At 46.7% G+C, this 22913-nt stretch overlaps 1 protein-coding gene across 1 annotated transcript in view; it reads right to left on the reverse strand.

The window, feature by feature from the left end:
* The window catches only part of CAMSAP3 (calmodulin regulated spectrin associated protein family member 3), a 260013-nt gene that overhangs the window by 78397 nt on the left and 158703 nt on the right, over nucleotides 1-22913 (reverse strand). Inside the window, exons 3-4 of the mRNA XM_086960399.1 lie at nucleotides 7071-7205; nucleotides 6541-6624 (exon numbers count right to left, since the gene is read on the reverse strand). Coding sequence (XP_086816525.1) covers nucleotides 6541-6624; nucleotides 7071-7205 — 219 coding nt within the window. The remainder of the gene's footprint in view (nucleotides 1-6540; nucleotides 6625-7070; nucleotides 7206-22913) is intronic.

Genomic DNA, 22913 nt, shown 5'->3' on the forward strand with positions numbered 1-22913 from the left:
CACAAGTGGGACAATTCTCAATCTGTGTTTAGATACTAGGGATCCGCCTTCATGCCATCTAGCACAAATGCAGCTCCCATGATCTTAAACTTTTAAGATTTGCTCCGGTTGGAGTTAGTTAGAACCTACCCACAAGACTTCTGGTTTTTATGCAGTTCTTGAAATCTTAGAAGGTCTTCAAGATGTTGTAGCCCCATTGGGGGGATATGTCACCAGAGCTATAGTTAAGACCGGTTTGTAAACCTTTTCTATTATTTCAAGTTTTTCTCACAGCGAGGAGATTAAAAGCAGCATTCGGACCTCTCAAAAAAAATTTGACTGCAGCCTGGCCAGTGTTGCAGTTCAAAGAGAATGCTGGGTGAGCTACTGACGTGTGTCATGGCCTATCTGAATGTGCATACTGATTTTTTAACAGTACTTCAACTCAATATGTGTGGTTTTAGGCCCATGTCTGCAGGCTCTCTCCGGAGGCAGCTGAAATTCAGTAGCAGAGCGTGGCGTTAACATTTGTAGCAGCCATATTTGTGGGTGACTGCCAAGGGCTTGGCCCCTTTCTCCAACCATAGAGTTTTGGTGGTAAGAGTTGCACCACACATCCTCTGCTCTTCTAGCAGGATGATGACATAACCAGCCGGAGAACCATATTTGCATCTGCACTCTGTTGCTTTTTTAAACTGTAATTAATTTTTCACTTGTATGCATCGGACAGCAACTGCTAAACTCGTAGACACTGGATTTATTATTACAGTGGAATATTATGGGCCAATACTTATGAAAATGCAAGTGTATTTTTGTACCTTGTCTGATCTATAGCACAGTTTGTTCCTCCAACTTCTTATTCCTCCTTACGGCTTGTTTATGCATGTCCTTAAGGACAACATGTTAACATTTACCACAAACTGTGTTTGGTTGGGTCTGAAGTAGTCGACTGAAGGCCTGTGGTTGCAGTGGGGGCAGAGGGTGGGATCATAACGCAGGAACGTCATTTAAACCCAATTAAAGTTTAGAGTAAAATGACCTGGCACCATCTTCTAATGTAATAGTGCCATTTGAGACTTCCAGTGAGAGGCAATCATGTCAGACTTTGAACTACCCTCCTCGAAAATAGGTTTTTATAATTAAAGAAGCATTATGGAAGCTTGTGCTGTGATGTAGCACAGGCGGGATCAAACAGCCGAAACTGGAAATATTAAAAATGGCCCAATATTCCCATAATGAAAAGATTGCTGACCAGATGCCAGAGTCTGCTGAAGGAGCCATTGTCCATGTGTGCTTAGCCTGAGGCATGACTGACTCAAATGTCTCTAACAATTTGCAATGCCACTGCGTCAACCTAGTCCCCAGGACAAAATCGCATTTTGGTTGAAAGATTGATGCAAACATTGCTGCTGAGATGGGTCTGTGGCAACCTGGCCAGGCACTGCATTTCTGGTATTGGGAGCGCATAGTAAGAGATTGGGTACCAAGATCCGCCCCAAGACAAGGGGTACAATATCTAGGTGAAAGGAGGCAAAGGACCCACCTAAATGATTGGAAAATACATGGTTGTGTTTGCTGATCCCTAATCTAACCATGGTTCCAAAACAACCCTGATAGTAGAGAGGTTCATCTTTAAGCCATGTAGTCTCTGTAGGCAAGTCAGGTGCCGTCGCCACTGCAGCCATAAGGATCTTTTTCATTAAAGGGTGTGTTGTGCAAGTAGCACCTGGGCCGACGTTGGTATTCCTTTATATAGCTTGCACAAAGTAAAGCCTCTTAAAATATCTGTGCGCAGCCGTCCTTGCTGAACCATACAATCAATGTAGGAGCCAGCTAATGAAAAATTTAAACATAATTTTTTATTCTAAGCACACCGTGTGTACAATGCAGATAAATGCAATTGATAAATGTGTAGCGATAACAAAAACAGAGAATGGGCAGGATCCCATGGTCTTTGCAAAGTTGGCCAAGTTTGTGGACTTGTTCCAAAGTGCTCCAATTTTAATAATAAATGAGGCTGAAAGTGGCAAAGCAGTCCAGAATCAATAGTCTTTAAATGGCAGCAAATCACATTAGACCGCTGTTAAGGTACACAGCTCATACATTTGAGTGGGGAAGGGGTTCAGTGATAAGCAAGGTCAGTTCACTTCTTCGGCCCAGAGTCCTGATGTCCATTTTGAAAAAACACCCAAAGAACGTCTTAGTTTCCAAGCTGGAGAAACCCTGGGCTTCTACACACAAGTGTTTGGCCCTGTTTTTCATTAAAAGTTGGTCTTCTTAGGAAGTGGGTAAAGCTCTGGAAAAAACATAATATAACAGGCAGTTTAAAGATTCCTGCTGTATCGGGCTGAAAAAAATGTGACCTTGCCTACTGGCCAAGCAGTTGCTGGCATCCCCACACTTTTGATAAGATTGAGCAAGTGATCATTTTATTAGGAAGACTGGCTACAGTTGTTGCCCTCGCACTTTTGATTACCATTTTCTTCTAGGAGTTAGCAGATGCGTGAACATGCATCAGTTTGCATCATTCAAGAGGGTGTTGCAAAGGCCACTAAGGCTGGTGGAGAACAACCACACCTGAGGCAGGTGAACGGCCAGCGCCAAGGACAATGCTGTGCCATGAGCCGAGGGATACAGCGCACTCCAGGAGTGGAGAGTACCCCCAAGAGATCGGGCTAGAGAGTACCCCAAAAGCCAAGGATAATCTCATGAACAAGGTCATACACCGCACTCTGGAAGGGAGGTAATACACAGCAGCCAACTAGTCAGGCGACCGGGCACTCCATGAGCCTAGGGATAGCCAGCACCCTTTGAGGAAGATGATGCACAGTTCCCATTAGGTAAGGGCTAATCTTGAACCATATGTCATCGTTGTTAAGCATCAAAAAAGATTTCACATAAACAAAATGTGATTTTACTTTTTAAAACTAAACAAACTGCCTAGGATACATTTTCGGAGAGAAGGAAAACAGTAAACGCCACGAACAAGGATGGATTTTTGGTGACTTAGATTTTGGTGTTTCATCATCTTGAGGATGCTGGAACTGGCTCACAAAGCCCCAAGTTGGTAGAAAAGTCTGAGTGGGCATCTTTCATAATGAACAGGAATCCACAGCCCCCTAACCCCCCCCCCCCCCCCCCTCACCCCCATCCCTTCCCTTGGACAGGAGACAGTAGTAAAACTCGAGATGGGAGGATTTTGGCTATGGAGAAAGAATGTCAAGAAGTGTAGAGACCAATATCTTGTGCAGTGATGGTCACATAGGCGTGGAGAACACTGACCGCAATGTGAGAGACAGTCACAATGTGGCTGCACCATTGGGTACTCAGTCTTTCTGACTCAGGATTCCATCAGGAGCTTTCCGCTAGTCCTTAATACAAGAGTGGGTCGCAATATTTTGTGATTTTGGGGATAAACTGCTTCCTGAATATTCCATTTTTAAGACCTCTCAACTTCCTCTCGTTCAATAGCAGCTATTAATTGTGCCAACATACTCCAGTTGCATTAAAATACAACATTTTATGTTTTGAAGAATCACAACTCCTTTTTTGTATGCCTACTCTATTGATGTTCATGCTTGGTGTTTATGTATTATTAAACCATCATGACAGTGGTTCTGTGGTCCCAGCATCCTTTGCTCACTGTGCGGGCCTTACATGCATCATGGCCATCCACCTTAAGGTATTAACCCCGCCCCCCACACAAAGAAAGCCCCACCAAACATTTGTACTATATAATAAGAAAAAAATTGATATGCACGTGCCAATGGTAAAGATGTTAGAAGAGGCAAGCAAAGAGGGGGTTCAGAGACCAAATGGAGAGGCAAGCAGAAGGATCTTATAAATGAGAGAGAAGAGATGAAGAAAAGGCCCACTTACAGGAACCAGCTTCCAGTACCAGCGGGTGGGGCACTGGCCAACGGGCAGGGCAGAGGTCAAAGTTTAGGAGAGAAGGGAAAAGAGAGAAGGGACAAAATAAGGAAGCATTGAAACATCGAACCTCCGACGAGCAACCCACCAGCTACAGAGCGGACAAGACAGAAGGCGAGACATCTTTACAGAGGAAGAGACAAAGAAGAAAGATTAGCACACCATCAGGTCTGTGGTGGACCTCAGCCACGTGGGGCCGAGCACATGCATCAACACCACGTCCACCAAAGCACTTTTGCAGGGTTTAAAAATAACATACACATAGAAGCACATGTGTGCTTATAGCACTACAAAAACATGGAGCCTGGCAGTAGGAAAAGGCTGTCCGATACCCAAGGCCCGACCTGGTATTCAGTTTGTACCTAGCTCTCTTCCCTCGACAGGGAAGACCGGTTTGGTGTCGAGTTTATCAGGTTCCTGAACTGAATTGGAAAATGGGGTGAACCTTGATACAAAGGTGTAATCCTATTACCCAATCACCCCAAAGTACGGCATTGAAACACTGAACCAATAGCAAAGTTTCGGTTTGCACCAAAGGTTGCCTTCACTTCTTAAATTCTAAAATATAGAGCATTTATGCTTACCTACCACCCTCCCCTAATTTCAACTCCAAATCCCCACTCCAAAATATCAGACATTTTAAAGTGAACGGATATGCCCACACAATCCCATCTTCAAGGTTGGGCTCTGAAGTCTTTTCATCAGATTTCCAATAAATTACTAAATTGGGAGGGCTGGCGTGGAGTGGAAACAAAATGATATCCATGGATTGTCGTTTAAAACAAGTGACTGACGAGAACATGTAAATGTATTCTATTATCAGCAAAATTTGGCTTTTGCATTTCCAATATGGATAAACATTCTGGGCATATTTTATACTGCAATCCTTTTTCAGCTAATAAAGGGGGTGTTCTTATAACTATAAACAGTGTGGGAGGGGGCGGGCCGCTTGTGTTAATGCAAGACTGTTCTGCCTACCGCTACACTATATTTATGCAGGAATTTGGTGAAAGAACACCCCTCTCAGATTTAGGAGTGTTTAGGTTTTGAGATGACAAATGATTAGGGCTTAGGTGTTAGGGTAACTTTCAAATCTTGATGATTCCAGAATTTCAAAGAGACTACTGCGGAACAGCTGTCAAATCATTCTGTGCACTGGAAGGCAATGGACGACAGAAGGACACACAATTCAGTGGAAGGCTGTTTTGAAGATTTATTTGTATAGTGGACAATGCAGGAGGCATGAATTGTTAACCGAATAAATGCGCTGCATACAAATTTCGAAACACTGCAGCAGTCTGCAGAATTATTGAAAAAGAAGAGAAACAATCACATTTTAGGTCCTACAAAACTATAATTGCGGTCACTTTAACAAGTTTGCATGCTGCAGTCTTGGTATTGCTTACTATATTTGCGAAAAGGGAAAGCAGCTGAAACGCTTTGTTCCGGATTTGGCTGGATAAGCTATCTGTGACGTGGACCTGCAGCGGAAGGCACTTGCAAGGCCCCACTGTACTAACAAATATCAAACTTGGCACACACTCACCAAATAGATGTTTTGTTTGCCGTACCTAATCTATTAAGCAGCATTTTATAATTTCAATATACCTCCGTTGATTAGCGGTCTTGAACTGAACTCTGTACAGTGTCCATCAAATGGCTTAGAGGTTTTATGATTCTGTACAGAAAGTGACATTTTTTATTAAATTTCCCGAATACAACAATCGCACAAGGTCCACCCCGATAAGAAGTGCGTATGGTTTGGCGGAGGCTCCAAGAAGGGAATCTGCAGGAGCAACCAGGAGACCATAAGGCAGAATGTATGACGGAATTTCAAATGTTTTTTTCACGCATGCCTTCGGAACTCAGTCATTTGAAAGAATGAGTCTTCAGCACGCATTTTTTCTGCACGCAAGTCGTTTTAATGACTTGCCTTAGGGGGGCGCTGAATATTGGAACACTTTAATTTACTATTCCAACTCCAGTCTAAGCAGCAGGACGGAAGGTGTTGGACTTTAATTCCAACACCACTCCACCATTGCGCCCCACCTAATGCAAGTCATTGTAATGACTTGCGTGCAGAACAAGTGCATGCTAAAGACGCATTTGTTCCGTTGTCGGAACAGTGAAGGCACAGCGCGATTCTGGCTTCGTCCTAAAGGACGTTTCCCCATAAGGCACTCTACAGAAAAAGAAAATGACACTTAGACTGGAAATGTGCTTTTTCAACACTCTCCGAATGAACTGCACAGCCAATGAGTGACCAAGCAAGACTCACAATAGCCTATACCTCAGTTCTTCTACCAAAAAGAGGAGCAGAGGTCTGTAGTAAAGTACCCCAATTCTTCAGTTTACACTAAGGTGAAACTCCAGAATCTACTAATCACTTACTCCAGAGCCCCTACTTTCCAGAGGTTAAGCTCACCAAGAACGTGGATTAAGTTGGCACTACTGGAGAAGCACAATTTAGCCCAGGATTGTGACTGAACACAACAGTGTTGAATGCGACCGTAATGGGAGGGGTCAACCTGAAGTTTGGAAATGTGACTATCGAAGAAATGCTTGCCCAAGACCAACCAATAGGTTTGAATGTGGACTAGGAAGATCTAAAGAATCGTTTGTGGAATTTACCGCTGGAGGAGCTTGCCCATCGGAGGTGGGGGTCTGCCTTTGACTCAGCTCTCGCTCTGCGCATTCGTGGAGGTGGCGATTGATCTGCAAAGAAAGGAGACAAATATCTAGTCAAACTTTAGACAAAGGTGAATACTGATATAGAGAGCGATAAGGTGCAGTGCGCGGGCAGGGTGAAAGTGGGAAAGGAGAGGTGTGAGTGGAAATAAAGGAGAAAGTAAGAAGAAAAAAATATAACTAGTGGAGATTTTGTTTGGAATGGAGCATTGGAGGAAGCAAAGGTCAGAGGAGCAGTAAAGTTAATAGTGTGAAAGAAGGTAGAGAATAAAATATTAAAGGACAGTACAAATGCTCAAAGAGGCAGGGAGGGTGGAGAAAAGACTAAAAGCATTAAGAAGAGGCAAAAAAAACGGAAAGCAAGGCGGGGGGAGAGGCTTGGTGAAGCAAAGAGGTTCAACATGCTGGTGAAGACAAGGCTGGTGAAGACAAGGTGGATGTGCTTGGAGAGGCAAAAGGGGTGTTTGCGGTACCTTGTCCACCCAGCAAAGCAGCTTTTGTTCCCAAGCCCCCGACGTTCGTTCCGCACCAACGGGAACACTCAGCGTCTCGGTAGAGTGTGTACCAAATGCTGCCATCAGAGCATCAATCATGGCCAAGTGAGCACCCTGTGGGGAAGAGAGAAAGAGAGAGCAGCACAGGTTACAAATACAGCAGTCACAAGCCTGGAGGCAAATAGATGGAGGGCATCGCGAGCTTGAAACCTGTTTTGGGTAGTTTCAGTGCTGAATGCTTCAATGTTTGACAGGTTTCCAGGGCAAGCATAAAGGGCCTCTGCATACCTGAAAATATTCCTGGGAGCATTGTTAGAAGACGGGGGGCCCGATTAACTAATACATTTTGCAGTTGCAAATCCCACAATCTGCAAAATCACAAGATTTGCATTGTCAAAAGAACATTTTACAAAATATTAAACCCCTTTTGTAAATTGGAAAAGCCGTTTTCCAAATCGCAAAAGAGGTTATGCCACTCGGTCTGTTTCTCAATTATGAGGGGCATGAAAGGGGCATCCTCTCCCAGTTGTGAATCACAATGAGCTGCATAAATGATTTGCAGTTGCAAAACACTGAATTGTTGCCTCCTCTTCAAAGGAGGTGATCACAGATTTACAAATCATGTCAGGCAGCCTAAGGGAGAGCAGGGAGAAGTTCTGGGGATCACGGACTACTCCCTCCCGCCTTCGATATCTTGCCAAACAGGAAACTTTGTTAAAGCAGCACTAATTCCTTCAAGGAACACGTAGGTCGCGCTACAAAATTACTAGTCACAAAACTTCAGTGCTCTGTTTGCATTCACTGCCATGAGGTTCTGAGAAAGCTTTATTATTGCACACCAGATCTATGTTTATGTGCTGTATAAAATACACGCAGTGACAGAAAGCTGCATTTATAGCCAGGTTGCCACTAATTGTACTCTATTCTGCCCTCTATCTGATGTCCCACTTATTTCTATTCACCACAGTTTGACATGAACACTTCAGCCCAGCTCAACATGAATTGCCCTGGCTAGTCTTCTTCCTAAACTGTATGTATATATAGATTTGTTTTTAACTTCTATGCCTGCTAGTCATAGCTGCATACAATATCCATGACTGTGGATGCCAAATATAACATACTGCCAAGTATTTCTCAGCTATGCTTCAGAATTTCATCCCATTGAACTTCCAGGCTTCAGCTGGGTACACATACCCTATCGCTGCTGTCTAATCAGCATGTCCCACACACTGTCCCTCACTGCCCCAGTCTACTCTGGCCTCATTGCCCCCTTGCATCTGCTTATTGCACATCATTGCTCACCATGAATACTGGCCACACACCATTGCCCCATGTCGGATTGTCACATCAAAGCAGCCTTAGCGTCCCCTCACCACACGGCCAGCAACCCTAGCGTCCCCTCACCACACGGCCAGCAACCCTAGCGTTCCCTCACGACGCGGCCAGCACCCCCGCGTCCCCTCCCCCCACGGCCAGCACCCCCGCGTCCCCTCCCCGCACGGCCAGCACCCCCGCGTCCCCTCCCCGCACGGCCAGCACCCCCGCGTCCCCTCCCCGCACGGCCAGCACCCCCGCGTCCCCTCCCCGCACGGCCAGCACCCCCGCGTCCCCTCCCCGCACGGCACGGCCAGCACCCCCGCGTCCCCTCCCCGCACGGCCAGCACCCCCACGTCCCCTCCCCGCACGGCCAGCACCCCCACGTCCCCTCCCCACACGGCCAGCACCCCCGCGTCCCCTCCCCACACGGGCAGCACCCCCGCGTCCCCTCCCCACACGGGCAGCACCCCCGCGTCCCCTCCCCACACGGGCAGCACCCCCGCGTCCCCTCCCCACACGGGCAGCACCCCCGCGTCGCCTCACCACACGTCAGCACCTCCGCGTCGCCTCACCACACGTCAGCACCCCGCGTCGCCCAACCACACGTCAGCACCCCCATGTCGCCTCACCACACGTCAGCACCCCGCGATCCCTCCCCACACACCATAGCCTTAGTACCAAACACTGAACACTATTGCCAGACCCCCACTTCTGCTCACTACATGTCACTGTTTCCACGTCTGCTCACTGAACACAGCTGCCTACACAGCTTTTCACCACACATCATTGCCCTAACTTCAGCTGACCAAGTAATCATGGGGAAAAAAAGTCTGTGGGCAAATACTGCCTCAAGGGCGCAGAGAGAATCTTTCAAATTATGCAAATCTTTTTTATATAACCACCTTTGCACGCATCATCCTTTACTCTGGCGTTACAGCTAGGTTCCCAGTCAGACTAACATAACAGGCCACACTCCAGGGAGCCTGGTCATAGATCTCCACGTGCACTGAGGAATTCTACACCGTCTGCTGCTCCAAAGCACCAATGGGAGTTTCCTCATTTCCAAAAGTGGTGAGCTTTGCTGGTAAATCCAAGCTTCTCCTCTGTTGGCCAGTGCTCTGTCCTATAAAAAGATCTGGCATCTTAAGTCTTCGTTTCTTTGGAGTTTAACTTCCTGCAAACCAGCTCTTTCCACGTTAGCATTTACCTGTAGAGGGAGAGTGGGGTCTTTCGGAGATGAGGACTTCATGGATAGGAAGGGCCTTTCTTTTGCTAGGGAATAATATCAAACTTGGGTCTAGACCTTCAGAGATGAAAGCTTAACCAGCTCTAAACGCGCCAAGCACTCAGTCATCATGCTTCCCCCTAGCCCCAACCTGCAGGGAGGAAGACCCCTACCCTCTTCCTCGGTTCCTTCCTGACCCATCTTGCAATTCTCTAATGACACGTGGAACAGCAAGCGTTTTCCTTTGAAATGGAAGGAAGTTGGCACTCTTATACAGAATTTGCTTCCCCTCACCTTAAAGCCTTAGAAGAGGCTGATTTCCTAGGCATTTAAAGCCCTTGCAAAGATGCCTCACTTAAATTTAATATAAATGTTGTATCTCAGGAAGGTTCTTTTCACTCAATCCCCTCTGCATCACCAGTCAAGAGAGCGACTGATTCAGGTATTCGCTTTTTGACTTGTAGCTTTTGGAATGAGTTCTCATACACATAATAGATAGGTTTTCCTGGCAGGCCAAAAGAGCCCAATTGGTCCAGGATGTTCTTTCTGAGGTTGAGCCTCCTGACAGCACATGCATTATCTGTTGCAAGGAGTATTTTGGATTATCTTGAAAGTAGATGGCCTTGGAGCCCACCCATTGCTTGCCATTGGTTGCCTTTCCTTGTCACTCATTTGCTTGCTTCTTATTGGTTATCCAGCTTGTCCATCTTGAGATTGTCCTTCCAATGGAGAATTCCCTCTCTACCATCAAAACCTACCAGACAGCACAGCTGTCTTGTTGCTATAAACTTCTTGGGGACATTCTGAAAGCTGATATGAGAATTAATTCTGCCCATTGCTTACCATTGGCTTTGTGGTTTGTATCCCGAATTTGCTTGCTTTCTATTTGCTAACTTTGTTTTAGGCTGTCCAGCAGGTATTTGTCCCTCCTGTGAAGCATACTCGGTTTACTGTATTCTTCCATGAGTGCTCACTTTCTGTAAAATGAACTTTAAATTGTTCTTATCTTGTGACATTAGTGGTTTCTTCAAAGACAGGGGCCAAACATCAGGTTCTGTCTTCCAAGGGAGCTTGGTGTTTACTTTTCTTTCTCTGACACCAAAGTGAGAGAATTTATCTGGCAACTTTGGGTTGTGAAAGGATATTTTCTATGACACAATAAAATTGAAATGCCTGTAAATGAACTGTGCAAATATTTCAGACTATATCAGAATTATTAAAGCACAAATAAAGCACATTTTGTCATTCTGAAATGTGCGTAAACCAATATTTTAATAAGATCATAACAAATCATTACACTAGGTTGTACCATTTCCACACATCCTTAGTGAGCTGTATAATTCCATCAGTAATACAAGATGTCTTTGCAAATGTAATGGTCATTTCAATTGAAAATGTGTTGTCTGTAATAGCAGTACACTACCATACCATGCATACTCCACTCTACGAAAAGCCCTCTTGACCACAACACTACTACGCCATGAAACTAACTTTTAGCCATGCTGAACAACAGCCCCTCTGGAGTACAACATGGCTAAAACACATTGGCAAAACTGATAGCTCTTGCATATGCGAGACATATTGGCTTTGCCAGTGCTTGCTTCCTTTGCGTTAAACACTCCATAAGAGGATGTGCATTTTTGCTGTCTCCCTCGTGTAACTCTCTCATCCCGCAGTCCTTGTTGCTCTTTTTATCTATTCCGCTGGCCATCCTTTGTGCTTCCACTTGCTCATTACTGCACACCCTTTGTTGCTTTCCTACAAATCTGTTGGTTCCCAATGCCGCCCAGGGTTGGACTGGCCGTAGCGGGCACCAGGCGTTTCCCCGGTGGGCCCCCAGGGTGGGGGGCCTGTTGTCAGCCCGTGGGGGGCCGTTTTTGTTACAGTGGTCAGCAATATTGGTCCCCTGTAACAAAATAGTCCGAAATCAGCCCTAGCAAACAGCTCGGCCGCACCCCCCCCCCCTCACCTCCTAGGGGGGCGTGCTGAACAGTTTGCCACGGCCGGTTTCTGTTCTCAGTCCGGCCCTGATCCCAACCCTTGCCTTGCCACCAACGCCCTATCCACTGTTACTTCATCTCCCTCCCTCATGTTCCTTCAATGTACCGCCACCCTCTGTAGTGTTGCTTCTGTCCCCCGTTGCTTCCGTTTCCATACTTGTTTCTGTTTTAACACACCCTGCTGTAAAAACCCCGCTATTTTCCTTTTAGTTACCAATCCAACTCAGATAAGTGACAAAAAAAGTGGCAGAGTTATTTGTTGGTGCGCCACTTGCATGGGTGATGTGCATGCCTACAAAATGACTTGTAGACGTGTCAAAGTTGATATATGGCTTAAAAACTTCAGGCACTCTGCCCTGCATCTGGAATGCTGTACAATGTGGCTAAAAAGAATTGATAAAGCCAAAAGGTCACATAGACGAGACCCACTGGCTTTGCCAATTCTTGTTATCATGACATACAATTGAAAGTCTAGAAGTGTTTTTCTGAAATGTGCCTAACCATGCTCCTCCCCCCCACAAAGTTAAGTAGTGAAAGTTTGTTACAGCTTAATAAGAACGTTCTAAATAATTCTACCATTACTGCTCCAAGTAAGTGTGCCTTGGGGGCTTTAATTAATTCTCAGATTAACTATTATAATACTCTCCTTGGAGGACTTCCACAAAAAAAAAAAAGTTCTAAAGAGCTCAGAATTCCAGATTATAAAAATATAACTGTACTTTGTGTGAACGCCTAGGAAACCGCTAGTCGGTGTCACAGAACAGGGTGCACTCCTCAAAATCCTTCTGTTACACCTAATGTGCTTAGGGACAAGCCATCTGTGCTAAAGTACACAGCCTTTCAACCAGAAGAGGGGACTCTGCTCACCGGGGTTCAGAGGTGACGGATTCCAAAGTGAAGGTGGTCAGGGAAAGACAGAGGAGTTTCGGTTCTGGGACCCAGATGTGCAACATTTGAACTAATAGCCTGCGAAGGAACACATGAACACATCAAGTTTTAACAAAATAAGTGAGGCAATCTTATACTGATGTTAAGCCAAAAGCAAGTGACTGGTCGGCATGGATGGTACTAGAAGGTACACGGTCAAGAGGGATTTGAACAAGATTGCTGGCCCTCGTGCGTTCTGGCACAGTATTTAAAGGTCTCCAACTTGTAACCCATATTTAAAGTGATGTCAGGAGAAAATCCGGTTAACAGCAAGAAAAGGCAGACCATGTGGGAAGGCAGCTGGAGAAAGGGCCGCTTTAAAGAATCCAATGGGAGTGGGGTGTGCGGATGCACTGAAGAGCGTGCTGGGGGGAAAGGGCCTTAAACAGGCACTTTGTGGCAATCAAGGCGAGAGCGTGAGGGCTGCAGGCAGAGTGGGGAAGAGTGTCTGTGGTAGTTCGGTAGGGCAGAAGGGTCTTGTTAGAAACTCTGGTGAGATCGGACGGAAGTGATTGAAGGGCGCATGAAAGAGGGTCCCTGGGGACCTTACTTTACCCATCTTCTGGCTGGGAACTGCAGTTCAGTGGACAAGGTCAATAAGAAAAACAGCCGAACCAAGCCGTGAGGGACAGTCAGTGCGTGAAAGAAGCTAGTCACTGAAAGCCACTATGTGTATATCGTTCACAATAGCTATGACTGACAGCGAAGCTGCCAAAACTCGAACCTCAAAAGGAGTCGCCGAAATAAATGGTTTAGAGAAAACCAGCAGAATGGGCAAAGAGAGCGAGCGAACTCACGCGCCCGTATGCCGTCCGTGGCGTGAGTAGGACGCAGTTCTCCCAGTGTACCGCTGGGTGTCGCTGGACCGGGCCTGAGCCACGAGCGGGGTGAACCGGGATCCACAGGCACAGAGGAGCCTGTTGAGAAGCAGACGGAGCCCTTGATGTGCAAAGCTTTTTCTAGTATTCCGGACAAAAATAACTCCTTCCATCAAAAAAAGGCGACAAACTTGCACGATCAGCGTGCAAAGATGGGGAATGCTGGAACGAGTCCCAGCTTCCGGAAATCGCAGACTCATCGGGCCCAGTTCGTCCTGGAAACCTGCCAGCATGCCTTAGAAGACACAAAAAAAGCGTTCCCTTTCACGAATACGTTGAACAAAACCTCAATTGGCGAGGGGTGGGGAGCACGACTCGTTGAACAAGCATTTACAATGCAATGGTTTCGCCTTTGTTAAAGTTAGAGCTATTGGCATTGCTCTTGACATTTTTATTTATGTATTTTTTAACATAAATAAATGGCATTGTCATTTACAATGCCACTAGCTTTATCTCTCGCAAATGACACACACAGAGCCCCCCCCACACACACAGCCACACAAAGCTCCCCACACACACAGCCGCACAAAGCTCCCCACACACACAGCCGCACAAAGCTCCCCACACACACAGCCACACAAAGCTCCCCACACACACAGCCACACAAAGCTCCCCACACACACAGCCACACAGAGCCCTCCACACACACCCACATGGCACAAGCAGGCAACAGGGGCACACTGAGGCACAAGCAGGCAACAGGGGCACACGGACGCACAAGCAGGCAACAGGGGCACACTGAGGCACAAGCAGGCAACAGGGGCACACGGAGGCACAAGCAGGCAACAGGGGCACACGGAGGAACAAGCAGGCAACAGGGGCACACGGAGGCACAAGCAGGCAACAGGGGCACAAGCAGGCAACAAGGGCACACGGAGGCACAAGCAGGCAACAGGGGCACACGGAGGCACAAGCAGGCAACAGGGGCGCACAAGCAGGCAACAGGGGCACGAAAACTGAGGCACAAGCAGGCGACAGGGGCACACGGAGGCACAAGCAGGCAACAGGGGCACACGGAGGCACAAGCAGGCAACAGGGGCACACGGAGGCACAAGCAGGCAACAGGGGCGCACAAGCAGGCAACAGGGGCACGAAAACTGAGGCACAAGCAGGCGACAGGGGCACACGGAGGCACAAGCAGGCAACAGGGGCACACGGAGGCACAAGCAGGCAACAGGGTCAGGAAAACAAGCACAAGCAGGCAAAAGGGTCACAAGCAGGAATTGTAATTTAGACGGGGCTGAAGTGGAGAACGGTCAGTAGGGAAGTAGTGTGGCTGGTGCAGTGGTACCAAGTGGTACCAATTATTCTGCAATTGACACTTGCTTTATTCCCACCTTTCTGTTTACAGACTACACTCCGAGCTACTGTAGTGGCAGTATCCTCTGAGCTCGTGTCGCAGAGCTGCCAGGTGGCGCAATGTATATTCAAGAGCACGTATGGGCCCCTATGTATAATATAGTCTCGGCGTGAAAGCAGCAAAATACAAAAAATATGTATGATTACAGCTTTACAGATGAACAGCAGTAAAGATGCATGATTAGAAATAGTGAGTTTAAACTACTAGTGTGAACTTTTTGGGTGTGTTCCTGCCTAATCAAATATATGAAGAATGCTACCTTTTTTTACTGGATCTGTACTATAAATGTATTAAAATGTGTTTTATTGGAATACAAATAGCTTAATAAAATCCCTCCTTCAGAAACAAAAAGAGTAGCTTTGGGTTCAAAAAGTATAAAACTAGCGTCTTCGCTAATTTCCATACTGCGCACTTAAAATATTCCCAGGTGAGTGACAAGAGAAGGCTAGCCCGGCTCGGAAAAGGGCACAGAGCCCCCTTTCTCTTTCTATCTCTGCATCTCCTGCCGAGCACCACGCCCTGCCCCGGCGGCCGCTCCACCCCCCACCTCCTAATGAGAAGAAAGTCCCTCGCACATTCCCGCATGACAATGGGGGTCCCTGGCGAAACGCGCCCTCGCCCCTCACCGGCGGGAAGCCACGCAGAGAGGCGTTTGTTTTTCTAAGCCCTATTTGTTTTTTTTCCAACATACACCGGCCTTTCAGCAGCCTGGGGCTTTCTCTCGAAGTAGTGGGGCAGGGAAGCAAGCACAGCGAGGGGGCAGGGAACTAAAAGTAAAATACTAAAAATAAAATATTCCATGTCGCAATTAAAGTTACCATCACCCAGTCACTCGTTAATGACTGTAAAAACAGCATCATCGCCTATGTACTAAAGGGAGGAGTAAAGAACCTCAGGATGCCCTTCAGTGTAAAAGTCTTCATTGGCTTAGGGTGCAGGTGAGCCTTACTTTTGTTTGAGAAAATGATTTGAGCAGGCCCTGTCCCGTCCTGATGCTCTATTCATTAGGTAAAGACAGGCACCAAGAAACAAGTTAAAATAATACAATAAGATGCACACATGCCACATCAAAATGTTGCTATGATATTTTTCATCTTGGGGTACATGATTCATAAGCTGGACTTTAGTGCACCCAATAAGTACCATAAAGAGAGAGATAAGGGGCCTAAGATAGAACGTCAAAGGCTTCATTAAACTGGAAGGTTTAAAAAATGTTGCTAAAATGTATGTGTTCTTGCTGTTTTCTGCAATCCTGTGGTAGGCATGCCACAGAACAACTGTTGTACTAAAACTGTTTTGCCCCCAAAGCTGCAACGTGCTCTGCCAGAGTCCTTGGATTTGGAGTGTGCATATCTTTTCATCCCTTTGTTGTCCAAAATATACTGGGGTGCGGGGGGTTGCAAAGATTGTGTATAAGGGAATAGCGAGCAAGGAAAGAGGACTTTCTCTCGGAGATAAATAACAGGGCAAGTCTTATGAAAAGCTTCCTGTTTATGGCAAAGTTGAAGTTCATCACAATTCCAATGTTCTTCACCTTGGAGGCCATATAAAATCCCCAAGAGGTACACACCATGTCAATAGTAATAACTGGGAAAGTTCTGAGGAGTTTGTATGCCGCTGGCAGCATTCTTGTATCCACCATAAAGGAGTCATGGATGGTCAGAGACTCAAACAGTTGCATAAGCACCTGTTGGCACATCAGCCTCAAATTCCAGACAACATGAACTAAATGTTAAGTTGCTCTGAGAACCAGAACATTTAACAGACCCTGATATCAAACAAAACAACCTAGGTCTGGACTATAGTCTCTATTAACATTAGGAAATTCCTTCCTGGATTGCAACTAGTAGCAACCTGCATGAGTCTCAATCTGAGACCTTAGCTCTCAAATCTCCTAAAAAGGCATCAGTACTTGCATGAGCATTGAAATGATTCTCTACAATTAACATATTTTGGGGCTGAGCAGCATGTAGGGGCATAAAAATTCACTTTCATCTTAGCTGACGGACAGCACCACCACAGTAGAAATATTTCCTACAAAGTTTAGAATGGACTCCAACCGTCATCAACAACTGATGGAATGCAAAAGCGCACAGCAGAATGCACCCAACATACGAATCCTCAAGGCAGCCATTGCCAGGCTCACACGTTCACCAGGTGAACATCCAGGGTGAATTAAGAGATCACAATAAATAGTACAAAGAAACAGCACAATGACATTAAGAACAGTTCGCTGTGGTCCTGCAATGAGCAATTTCCACTGCCAGCTGGCAGAAATAAGACCTGGGCAAAGGGGGGGGGTGACTTCCAGCTTTCAGGACTCTCTCCAATAGGAGAAGGCATTTAAATACACAAGTAGGGCTTTCCTCAACTACACAAAGCTGAGCTTCTCCCACTCCACCATCAGTACCGCCAGCGTATGCAGCTGCCAGACTCATTCCTCCAATAAATATTACTTTTTATGTCAAACTTAAACACTGTAAATACATCTTTCTCTGTACTTTAACAGACATGCACGAAGCCCGGGGTCAAGCATCTGAAAGTAGTTGTGCAAACATCTGCACTCGACTGGCACAAAGCCACGTCCTACTTCTGGACTGAAGGATTATTAAGGCAGCTTTGTGTTGTTGGATCTGTAATCTAACAGGCTGCGACAGGGGTCTACAGTGGAAGTCTGGACTGTCCCGATATAGCAATATGTACATGGACTGTGAGCATCTATACCTGTCTGGTCAAATACAGACTCTCTTACATGTCCGTACAATTGCACCATCACTATGCACACGTACACAAAACTTTTTAGACCAGGCAGAGTAACAAAACGGACAACTGACTTGTGTACTAGCAATTCTGCCACGGACTCAAAAACAGAACCCGAGCCCACGAGCGTCTGCCCAACTAGATCCGAAACCCTATGGTCTAGTATAATAAAGAGTAGTTTCAGGCTTTTTTTTAGGATTATTGAAGGAGTAAAGCTCAATTACATGTTCCTCTGCCCACAGAGGCACGCCAATGAAACAATAAAAATCACAAGAAAACCTCACAGACTTCTAATGATTGCAACTTATTTACACTTAAAGGTCTTTAAATGATACGCTGCACCTTCCCCACAATAAAAAATATACACACATATATAGTTTGACAAGCATACGGGGCCTTCAAAGGGGACGTGCAGTGAAGGGAAGAAAGTAAACAGTTTTGTTTACCTTCTCCTGCATCAGTGACAATCACCACAAATAGACATTCTAAAATATTGCTGTTTGATGACGTCTGCTTGGATTTTTGCGGCATATTGTGACAACACTGATTGTACTGACCCATATAAAAGCCAACAAATCTCTTTAATACCTTGATATACAGGGTTGGCTACCTGTCTTAGGGACTACCACTGCATTATGCTCGCAGGAAGTAGGTGGGGAAATGAGGCATGAGAAATGTGTATGGTAGGCAATGAAGAAAACCCCATCTACAAATGCACAGTCCTTTTCCTTTGTTCCAGTGGTTGGACATTGTTCGTTGTACCCCCCGCACTGACTCTTGACAAACTGTTTCTTGTTCGCCCCGCGCACAATTCCCAAGGGTCTCACTGTTGGATTCTGGGAAATGAAGTCCCTCTACACAACGGGACTCAACGCAGGTGTGGAAATTGGCTGAAAGGGGGAGGAGCGTACCTGCTCCAACAAGGTACATGGGGGTTGAACTCACCACTATGCTGTGAATGCACAGTTGGGACGCTTTGGGCGCTGAGGAAGGCAGTGGTCTGCCGAAATGCATTCGCCAGTTTTTTCATTAAAGTTGCTTCCAACTGTATCCTCCTGGGTCTCTGCCTCGTTCCTTTGGAGGGAGTTTTGTGTTCATATATATATATGTGTGTGTGTGTGTGTGTGTGTGTGTGTACGTGTGTGTGTGTGTGTGTACGTGTGTGTGTGTGTGTGTGTGTGTGTGTGTACGTGTGTGTGTGTACGTGTGTACGTGTGTGTGTGTACGTGTGTGTGTGTGTGTGTGTACGTGTGTGTGTGTACGTGTGTACGTGTGTGTGTGTGTGTGTGTGTGTGTGTATATGTGGATTCTGTATGGCGAGAACCTAACCAAAAGGCAGCACAGCTCTGTACAGTGTCAAAGGCAAGCAGTCACTATTCCAAAATGACAGCCTTTTTGGCAACCCGAGATCAGCATCTGACAACAGATCACTCCCATGTCCTTCCACAAAACGGATGCCAATGGAAAAACTCTGAGAACATGTGATCCACAACATTTGGAACAGTTTGAACCGGATTTGTAGACAACAAAAAAAGATTGTTCTAAGCTCAAAAGGAAACTCAAGAATGTCCTATGCCAGGCCTTCTCTGGACTCACTCCTGGACCTTCTGACCCCTGGATTTGTGTCAGCTGAGCCGAACTTCCCTACCAACTCTGGGACAATCTCAGTCGATGTCAACAAAGAGGCTACTTATATCCGCCACTTACAACAGGAGCTTCAAGGCAGTCTTCCAGAAACTGAGCTTATGTGCTTTTCTCAAAGGGGGGGCTTTGAGGGTATCGGGTGTGTTTCTGCAACGCTAAATCTGATCCACTCCTTAAAAAGAGCAGCAATGGCGATTCTGCCAGAAACCTCTGGCCACCATGGGGACATCAAAACACAATGCAGTTTCGTGATGCATGCACTGCACAAGCAGTAGACAAATGTTTACACCTGCTGTTTGTAGACACCCCAGGGGGCTGGACAGAATAGCATGCGAGGCCCGCCCTGTAGACTGCACTCTGTAGCAATCTCTAATGCAAGATTACTGATGGAACAGTTTGTGCCTCAGTTATACGGACAGTGATTTTCAAGACCAGCTTATCCAGCACAAAGCACCACGCAACAAACTGGTGCCGCCTCACAGCTCTGCTCTTTATAACACAGACACATCACGTTAGACAAAGCAGGTCTCACTTTCAATCAGCTGTTTTTTCGCCAACATCTGGGAATGGCCTCCAGAGTCGTTAACCAAAGTTTGTATTGCCTGCAGCGTCGAAAATGGTCTAGAAAGATGGTTTTAGAAAAAGGCACATCGCCACTGAGTGGCTGTCAGAACCTGGTGAGCCTGGTAGAACATGGTGGGGTCAATGCGGTTCCCAGTAAACCAAAGTCACAACTGGTCCTAACCGGTACTGCCTTGGCTGCACAAGTAGAGGGGTGGAATAATCTGCAGGAATTCAATATGGACGCCTGCGCTCATGCATTCCAAGTATTTTTGCTAAAACAAAGGTGTACTTGCTGCATGGCTTCACAGAGGTGTCCGGAATACCCTATGTGGTACCAAATTTGGGGCACTTGAATTTTTTGGAAATCACAATTGGCTCATTACAAGCTACAACCATTAAAATTCGCCACACAGCCCCGAAAACGCGAGCCTCCTATTCGCCTACGTGAACACACAATCACTGAAATTAAAATGTAAAACTGCCGGCCCTCTCTATCCTAGAACACCCGTATGCTACCAAAAAAGTGCCGTTATACTAGTAATATACGTGCATCACCTCTTCTGAAAAGTGCTGGTACTCTCAAATTATAGAAGTGCCTGCCTGTCCATCGTAAGCAATGTGTGTTACTAACACTGCCGCTGCAGGGTGTAAATACTACACATGGTTTTTCCCTGTAGGGTGTCAGAAGATAAGTCTGTTGTACTATCCTGTGTACAAGTTACTGCTGGTGCTGTCTTACAAGAAACCCTGCTGCTGCCCCTGTGAAAGCTTGAACTGTAGATGTGTGCTAGTCTGCACTTGTACAGCGCTCTCGACGCAGCAGCAAGAGAAACATCTGGAGAGAGGAAGCCAGCTCCCAACAAGCAAACAGCACTTAACCCGGGACATAGGGCAGCAACGAGCCAGGTCACTGCCCTCTGTCCTTGGGACAGACAGAGAGCCGCCTGCACTTGGAAAGCCCTTCCAACCTACTGGGAACAAGAGCGAGTGGTCTTAGGTTACGAATGTTCTTAGGTCTGACAAAGAACGTATAATGCAAGCCTTTGCCTACTTGAGACACGATGCTCTATTAGAGACGGGCCCATGTGGAACAGCAGGGCTGAAAGAGGCACGCCAAGCGCGTGAGCTTACCCCATGGTCCTGCCTTCGGAAGCAGCCGGACCAGCTTGCAGCTCTGCCCAACTTTCTTTTCCTGAAGTCTCGAAGAGCCGCTGCGAGCGAAGTGAAAGCGAGTCACTTCCTGAAACAGCACGCCCGCCTCCGCGAGCTCCGAAGGGGTGGCCTCTGCCTGTCGTGACATCAAGGCAGACAGGGCGCACCTCGCCACTGCCGAGGCTGCCTCATGGTGGGAGGCCGTCTTAAAGGAACATTGTCATTTCCACCGAGGTCAGTATCTGCAGGAACACACTGATGCTTCAGTATGAAGAAAGAAACCTTTGTTTAATTTCCCACACCAGGAAACAAGCGGGAGGGGGAGCAAGGGAGGTGCCGGCAATGCCGGACCAGACACGGGGGCGTTCCCGGCGTCCCGTGACGTCGGCAAAAGCCAAAGAATGTCGGGAACGCCCCCGTGTCTGGTCCGGCATTGACGGACAGGCCCCTCGTCCAATGGCAAGGCTCCGTTTACGGAGCCAGCCAATCAACGACGAGGGCCGAACCAAAGCACCCTACGGTTCTCAACAGGATTTCGCCTGCGCGGAAAAGCTGCGCAGAGCGCAGCTTCCGCTAGGCGAAACCTAATAAAAATGCTCTCTCAAGGGCCGAGTTTCACTTGGCTGTACAGACTTTCACTGGACAGTCTGGCAAAACAGCAGAGGACACGTAAAGTGGGGGTCTCCATGCGCATAGCTACACCCACCTTACAATTCCACAAGTTTCGCTGCTGACGAGTGTATATATCCTGCAGGGTACAGATTGGAATCGCTGCAAGGGATACTTAGAGATTCATACTTAAGAAGTATATCGATTGGCCGTAACATGTGTTGTTTCAAGTGCTAAAAAATGGCACAAAAGTGCCATCTTCCTGCTTTATTACCCAGTAGCCTTTCACTGCGATATAGGTCTGTACTGTTGGCATTCTTAATACTGTCTGTTACAAGGTTGTATATAAAGACGTGTAAGTAATTAACAATACAAAATGCTTTATCTAAAGTTGGGTACAAAGTGGCAATGCCACTTTGTACCCAACCTTGATTTCTTTCCCACCCCACCACCCTCATCCACCCGTTTTACCGCCCCTGTATTGCTGACACTGTTGTGTTGTACTGTTTTTAATAATAAATGCTAATAAAAACATTTTTTTAAATGGCACAAAGGTCTAAAGCTTAACTTCCACTATTACTATTGGTAAAGGGTCTGGAACCTAAAGCCACAAACAAAGAAATTACTGACTTCCAAATGTTATTTGCAGAACTTGAGCGCATTCTGGCCCATGACTATGCAATCCTGGGACATTGTTCAGAAAGTCAAGCAGATTACAGACGTGTGTGAGCAGGGTCCATATAGGCCGTGGGTAAGATAGCATCTCTAGATGCCCCCTTCCTCGCCAGTAAGCCAATGTGGCGCTCCTTTTTCAGACTCTTCTGCCCACCCGACCTATTATTCTTTTGGGAGTCTTTGGGATTCCTGACATAAGCTCTAAGCCTGGTCCAGCTCGTCTTGGTGCTGTGTCCCTTTTACCTGCACAAACAACTCACCCTGCCCGCTTTCATTCTGCTCCCAATTCTTAGATCAAGTCTTCCCAAGGTGAGCCAGTGAAGAGTGGTGACACTACGTGAAGGAGAACTACACCCACTGTATCTGCTCTCCAGCCTAAGCTCCTGGAACCCTGTGGTGCAACCAAGAACTCTAGAGCTCCTTCGAAGCTCAAGTGGCGAGACCCCAAGGGTTTCGCTGCGCCCAGGACTCGCAGCACCCTCCCTTCCCAGATGCGAGAGTAGCGAAAAGCCCTGTTTCAGTGAACGCAGACTCTGCGATACTGACATACCTCAGACTACGAGGAGCGTTTACCACCAAGACCAGAACTAAAAAGGAAGTTTAAGAACCTATGAGCCAACTGTGTTGCGGAAGAAAGTGGGTTAGGTCACAACGAGAGTGAACCTGAACCTCAAATCCCCATCCAACGACTCAATGCGTAAAGTCTGATTT

The sequence above is a fragment of the Lissotriton vulgaris genome, chromosome 1_1 (assembly GCF_964263255.1).
Source record: "Lissotriton vulgaris chromosome 1_1, aLisVul1.2, whole genome shotgun sequence".
Lineage (NCBI taxonomy): Eukaryota > Metazoa > Chordata > Amphibia > Caudata > Salamandridae > Lissotriton > Lissotriton vulgaris.